At 39.2% G+C, this 6,692-nt stretch overlaps 1 protein-coding gene across 1 annotated transcript; it reads right to left on the bottom strand.

Annotated features, from left to right (window-relative positions):
- Nucleotides 1-87: 87 nt before the first annotated feature.
- PTH (parathyroid hormone) lies at nt 88-2,119 on the bottom strand. Its single transcript, XM_030950401.1, has 2 exons — nt 2,034-2,119; nt 88-349 (listed from the first exon to the last, which is right to left on the bottom strand). The coding sequence occupies exons 1-2, from the start codon at nt 2,117-2,119 to the stop codon at nt 88-90; spliced, it is 348 nt and encodes a 115-aa protein (XP_030806261.1).
- Nucleotides 2,120-6,692: the final 4,573 nt, after the last annotated feature.

Here is a 6,692-nt window from a genome sequence, read left to right as displayed (position 1 = left end):
GGAATAAATATGAATGAAATGCCCTACTTGATCAATGCTACACAGACACGTGCTCACGTGGACAGACACACGCTCTGGCTGCTCTCACTACGGCTTTGTTTTGAAGAGGACTTCCATGTAAGCCTTGTCCACATCCACGGATTTCTTCTGCGCTGCTGCCCGCAGGTGCTCCGGGAGCAGCCTCCGGCCCAGCACGACGTCGTCCTTGCTGCGAGGCCTCTGGGTGCGAGCGTCCTCCAGGGCACTGTGCACGTCCTGCAGCTTCATCTGCAGCCAGTCCTGCCTCTCCACCGCGTGCCGGTGCTCGCCCAGGTTATGCATCAACTGCATCTCGCTCACCGACCTTCTCCTGCAGCAAAGGACAGCAAAGACAGAGGCCCATGGGAGCCCTTCTTGGGGTCCAGAACTCGGCCCAAAGGCCCAGCTTTGGGAACTTTTGTAAGAATCACAATACATAGCTGTAGGAGCTGCCTGGCTGATCTGTAAGGCATAGAATGACATCTGGAGAAGAGAGGGATGTAGTAATTACATATCTGTCATGATCTCTAGCTTGTCAGAGTGACCCTAAGAAGAGTTTGACAGTCTCTTTTCCCAGCCCAGTGCTTGAAGAAGGAGTCAGGGCTCTTCATTTCTCAGTATCAAGGTTGTTTATTGTATCTTACCTATAAAATTATTTCTCCTGTCCTGCCAAGGTCTGCTCAGCAAGACAGCCCAAGGCACTCTGCCTCCCCCGGGGTGGTGTTATGTCTTTATACTAAAAAGTACGTATACAATGTTTACAGTTACTTTCCAATACCTATCACCTATGTTAGACAGTGAACTTCTACTCTAAACCAATCTGAAAGTGCCAACATCACAGCAGAAGATGGAGGCCAAAAAGAAGAAGGAGAAAGGCTGGACATGTCCAGACTCCTCCATCTTGCCCCCTGAACCCCCTTTCTAAAAAACCCCAAAAAATCTACTTTTTCACCTCGTGATAAATTCACTATCATTCTACTTAATTTGTCGTGGCTTGCAGATTTTCATCTAAGGTTGGTAACTTGCTCCATGGGTCACAATCAAACCCACAGGCATCCTGGGCTCTGTACCAGGGTCTCTGAGATCCCTGGCAGGGGTCTTGGCTGCTCAGGACAGCCAGCGGCATGTCCTGGGTCCTGACAGATATCCTCTGCACAGAGAGACATGGTTCTCCCAGGAAAATCCTGGGAAGCTGTGTAGAAGCTGTGGGAAACTTCAATGAAAGAATTCAAACAACTATTATTTCTCTTTCTGTAACCTTTGTTTATAGATATGGTTCTCCAGAGTGTGCTATTCATAGTTCACCACTAGTGTGAGAGAAGATTCCTAAAGGCCAGTCAGGTCTTAGGTCCACCATTGTTTCTATAAGAACTGTAGATTTCTAATAATAAAGTGCCTTTTCATGCCTCCTGATGATGGAGTCTCTGTGTCACTTTTGGCTGTCCCCAGTACCCCTTTGGTGACAGAGGGAGAGTGGGGGGTGTTTTGTTATTGGTAATGGATATATCAGTGAGAAGGCTTCACAAGTGGGATGTAGTTCAGTTTTGTGACAATGCTGTTCCTATAATTTAGTTCAGCTATTGTAGAGGAGCTTAGGGCTTTTATAATATTAGGTAAGTGATCAATGAAACTATGGCATTTATTCAGTGGTAGTTTTATGTGATCACTAGAGCTAAGGAAGCATGATTCCCTATGGATTTGTGTCTCAGCTGGTGGATGTTAGTGTCTGTGTGAGTTACAGCTAGATTCTTACAGTACAAAAGATGTTCACCTGTGTAGACCCCCAAGACATGGAGCTTATCCAATATGAATAATAAGAGAAGACTTACATGATTTTTATCCCTCTACTCAGCTATATATATAGATATACACTCAGAATGAGATCTCTAGAGCTGTTTCTAGAGGACAGAGTTTGGGGTTCAAAAGCAGGGACAGAACTCACACACACATGCACAGACAAACCGTCACATTCTCAGGAGCAGCAAAAGCCATCCAGTGTGAGATAATGTACTTACACCATTGGTCTTCCATCAGAGGTTGTAAAAAAGCACACGGCACATAAAATGATTGCAGCCTGGGCCAGGTTTCTTATAGAAGTCATTTTGTCTACAAAGGTAGAAATGAATGCACATAAAGTCTGTAGTTCAAATTATTTGTGTTTGTTCCAGACAAATTTAAATTAAGAAAAAAAAGTTGAAAAACATCAGACAAGAGTTTTTGCAAAACCTTTTTTTTTTGTGAAAGGATTTATTTCTAATACTAATTTTGTGAGCAATTTATTGTTACTTCCTGGGCAACTCCATGAATTTTGGTCAGCTTTAGCTGCCCTGCATCATCATCATCATCATCATCTTTATCATCATCTAGGTACCTATCTCTTGCATAATTGGGTGAAAAGCACCACATTCTTCCATTATTACTATTATTATTATTGTCATCATCATCATCATTATGACTTTGTAGCCTTCAAGTCCAGTGAAATACTGGTGTATAGCTATTCAAATGAAAAGAATTATAGAATAAAACTTTCTCTATTTCTCTATTTCTTTTGCATATTCTTTAGAATAAAGAGGCTGACACTTTCCCTGACAATTTTGCACAGAGGCATAACTCTACTGAGTTACCCCAACCACTGTTGAGTTACAGAAGAAAAATCAAGATTATGCCCTTCGTTTTATCAGGGATAATCCTGCCTTTCTTGTATGAATTCCCCTCTGATTTTTACATCATCATCAGAACTGCCATTTGGAATATATTTAGAAAATATTTACCACTGATGATGCTACTACAAGCAAAACCAACCCAGTTCCAATATCAGTTTCTAGTCTGGATTTTCAGTATTGGCAAGCAGAAAAGGCATCTTTTTGTTACGACTTAAGAAATTTGATACAGAGTAACTGAAACCTAAGAGATATGAAACTCCACAATGCCATTTTTTGCAATAGTTTCTGCAGCTTTGCTCTAGGTCAGAAAAGCATTTGTAACACTGTCTCTTACATGACAGTATCAACGAGGTCCTAGCAGTCCATCTAACGCAGGATTATAAATTCAGGACTTGAATTCACTTCAAGATATTTCTCATTCACTGTCTCTCTCTGACTTTTTCATTTCACAGATTTAGCTCAGATAACAGAACAGTTTGACCTTGCTAACATTCACTTATTTTTTTAGGTAGTCTGAAAAGAAACTAACACAAAAATGGGTAAAGAATCAATGATAAAATATTCTAATAAGTATTCCAGAGAACTTGGAAAAAAGTAGAGTATACTTACCAGATAGAATGTTTAAGAGATTTCTGGCTTGGGTATGTCAGCAGATGACTGTCTCTCGATGTCAAGTATATTTAAAGACCACTGAATTGGTTTAGTGGACCCCTTAAATGTAACTTTAAAATAGAGCTTCTAAGTAACTTGGAAGCCCTTTTATTGTCTCAGTTGATGTCACTGTCACACACACCCTCCTGACCCTCATGTACCCACCCTCAGATGCTTTCGTTGATTTGACATTTCATTTACAGGGTAAAGAAGCCTCAACAGAAAGTCAGTCCTGGGAAGCTGGAAGTTTGACTTTTAAATTCAGAATTGTGCCCAAGATAATGTGAGCTCTGAAGCTGTTGGAAGGAATTGCAAAGAAAACTTTGAGTTGTTAAATGCAGGCGGGTAAAACTTAAATGAGACAGTAAGTGATCTACAAGTGAAGGATTATAACTAAATATTTTTACAAAATACTGAAAAGATAATGCTTTTAATATTTGTGGGAAATAAGAATAGTCACTCAAGGTCAGATATAAAGTTTAGTTACTAGTAAGGAGCAGAAGGCCCAAGAATGAAAGAGGATCAAGTTTTTAATGAGGAGCTGGTACCACTGAAAAGTTGCTGAAATGGTGTTAGACCCTCACTGCTCTGTTTTACCTATATCTGTGAATAGCTCTGAATATCCCAAATGTGCTAAGTGGAATGAAGGCATTTGAAGCAGCTGAGATAAAAATTAGGACTTTATAAATTTTGGGAAAGAAATATAGAATTCTGCCTGCTTTCTAAGAAATGAGATGTGTAAATCAGCATTATTTTCCCATATGCATGAAGAAAGATTATTTTTGCTGCAAGATATTTTTCCTGTGTTAGATTCTTCTTCTGATTTCCAGTGTATTTCTCCCCAAAAAAACTCAAGCAAGTATCCACAAACATAAAACAGTTTGCATTTGCACATTGTAACCCAGAATTTGTAAGATATTATTGCTTTTACCATGAATGCTTTTTGCTTATGTTATGGTCCTGTTGTATCTCATAAAGAGTTGTAAAATTACATGGGGAAAGGGAGGGAAGAACCAGAAACTCCAAAAAGCTCTAGCGATCTCATGGTTCCCTCAGTCTATAGATTAGTGAGTGAAGTGAGAATTAATGAAGAAATTCACTTGAACAAGTCCAGGAAAACAGAGTTAAGACAGCTTCCAGCACGGTATTGTCAGCTGGCAATATCCTTCCCTTAAATCAGCATACAGGGGTTCATGGGAATATGTTTTATTAGGAGATTTGGATCTCCTGGAAACACCAGGATATTAACCTGAAGGTTAAAACATGACTAAACTATTACTAAAGGATATTCCTAGGCATAATGTGACTAAAAATGTACAGTGGAATGGCATAACAGGCAAGGAATTTAAAATCTCCACACATTTGATAATGGCAAAAATCTCTTTTTTAGATTTTACTGTAACATATGCAAAACCTTTGATGAAACTCTCAAGGTAATTTTTTTACAGAGGTCTGGCATTCATATGGAACCTTTAGCATGAGACAGCAAAGGCTGAAGTAAAGGACAAGTGGTAGAAAATTTAGTGTCATTTTTATTCAAAGGTAGTGATGGGTAGTACCTAAAATTTCAAACAAAGATGGCTTAACTTGATACCTTGAATAAGATGCAGTTTATTTCAGGAGAGTCAAGACACAAAAATAAAAATATTCAGTATGTGCCCATTATTTCTAGACAAATAGAGCCTGTGGTGGTAATTAAAGAAATTTTGCATGGCAGCTCAAAATGGGCATTGCTTTACATGCAGAAAAAGTGGCTTACTTGATTTGGATTATTCTCCCTCATACCCAAAAACTATGTTATTTGAAAATACAGCTGCTAATAAGTAATGCAATGTCATCCCTGTTTGCTAAACTTGGCATATCAAATGTGGGAATGACAGATAATGGACCAAGTGAATGTTGTTTTTTTACCACACACTGTAATTGTTTGCACTTTTGTTTGGACACAGTGTATCTAGTGTTTAATAAGGAGCTGAAAATGGTATTGAGGTCTTTCAATGTTTCAGTCAGAGGATGATTCATGTTCAGATTCAAATTTTCCCCTGTCTTAAGCATTCTTTTAATAATTCAGATCTCTTTTGGGCACTACTGAACTGATCCCAGGAAACCAGGGCTAACAACTGCTGAACTGCTGCTCAGTAAGAGGCTTAAAACTACCCAAATTTATAGACACTACCACAAAAAAGAAACAACATACAGAAAAATTAAATATTATATCCAATTGAAAGGCATTTCATGATATTTTGTAGGTATAAGACTGTGCACATAAATACAAAGTATGGATGAAAAAATCTGGACGTTCTTAGGAATTTTTTGTGCCTACAAATGAGACCTGATCTATGGAAGACAATTTTTGCTCCTCTTGGAGTAAGAAGAGGGAAAACACGGTGGATTCTGAGATTCCAAAGGGAGCATAGGCACCTTTTTAGGCTGAAATACAAAAATATGTAGAAGACTTTGGTTCACATGTGTGACTGTTTCTTCATGCACAACAGCAAACTTTCTCAGGCTAGATCTAAGCTTGAGCAGGGTGTTCTACCTTCACATAAACTCACGGAATGCTCTATGGAGATGAGACAATATAACAATACATTCTCAGAAGTTTATTACAGGAAAGGCTTCTCCATGCCAGGAGGCATTACTGACACCAGGCAGGGGATGGCACTTCTGAGGATGAGGGAGAGGCCTGAAAACCCAAAAGTGCTGGAACCACAGTGTGGGAGGGAAGAGCTGACCACAGCCTTTTCCTCTGACAAGAGTTTTTCTTGATCAGCCAGCAACCTACCCTTCCCTGACCTTCCCTTATAGATTGTACAGATACCTGAACCAATTGGGCATGAAGAAATCTCTGTTGCTTTGTTTGCAGCTGCTGTGCCACTGACGTTGAATTTGTGCCATTGGATGTAATCAGACTCCAGGGCTGCAAACAAGGGGAAAGCAATGAGACAGATTTTACAGCCAGGTAGGGGAACAACGACCATATTGCAAAAATCCTGAATTATTTTTAAAAACTTTTTTGCATATTCTATTAATTTTGTCATGGGAAAATATTATACTACATCTTGAAATTAAACCCATCCTGAGGTACATCACTGGAATATGGTTAAAGGACACAAAACTTTCTAGAATTCTACTGTTCAGTGATTAAAGCACATTTTCAAAACTTATTGATGTAATCTGGTGTATTAATATTCCTACAGAATTCTCCACTCTCTAGATTTAAGGCTTCAATTTTGCAGTGAGATTCCTGCAGTGCTATTTCCAACAGCAGGCTTTTCCCACGCTGCTTGTTGCAGAGGGTAGCTCCAGATAAAATGCTTTCTAACTGCAGCTATGGCTTAAAGAATATTAGTAGGTCAT

Source organism: Camarhynchus parvulus, chromosome 5 (genome assembly GCF_901933205.1).
Source record: "Camarhynchus parvulus chromosome 5, STF_HiC, whole genome shotgun sequence".
NCBI classification, from domain to species: Eukaryota; Metazoa; Chordata; class Aves; order Passeriformes; family Thraupidae; genus Camarhynchus; species Camarhynchus parvulus.
The sequence above is the reverse complement of the archived record's forward strand: the minus strand, read 5'-3'. Positions and strand labels throughout refer to the sequence as shown.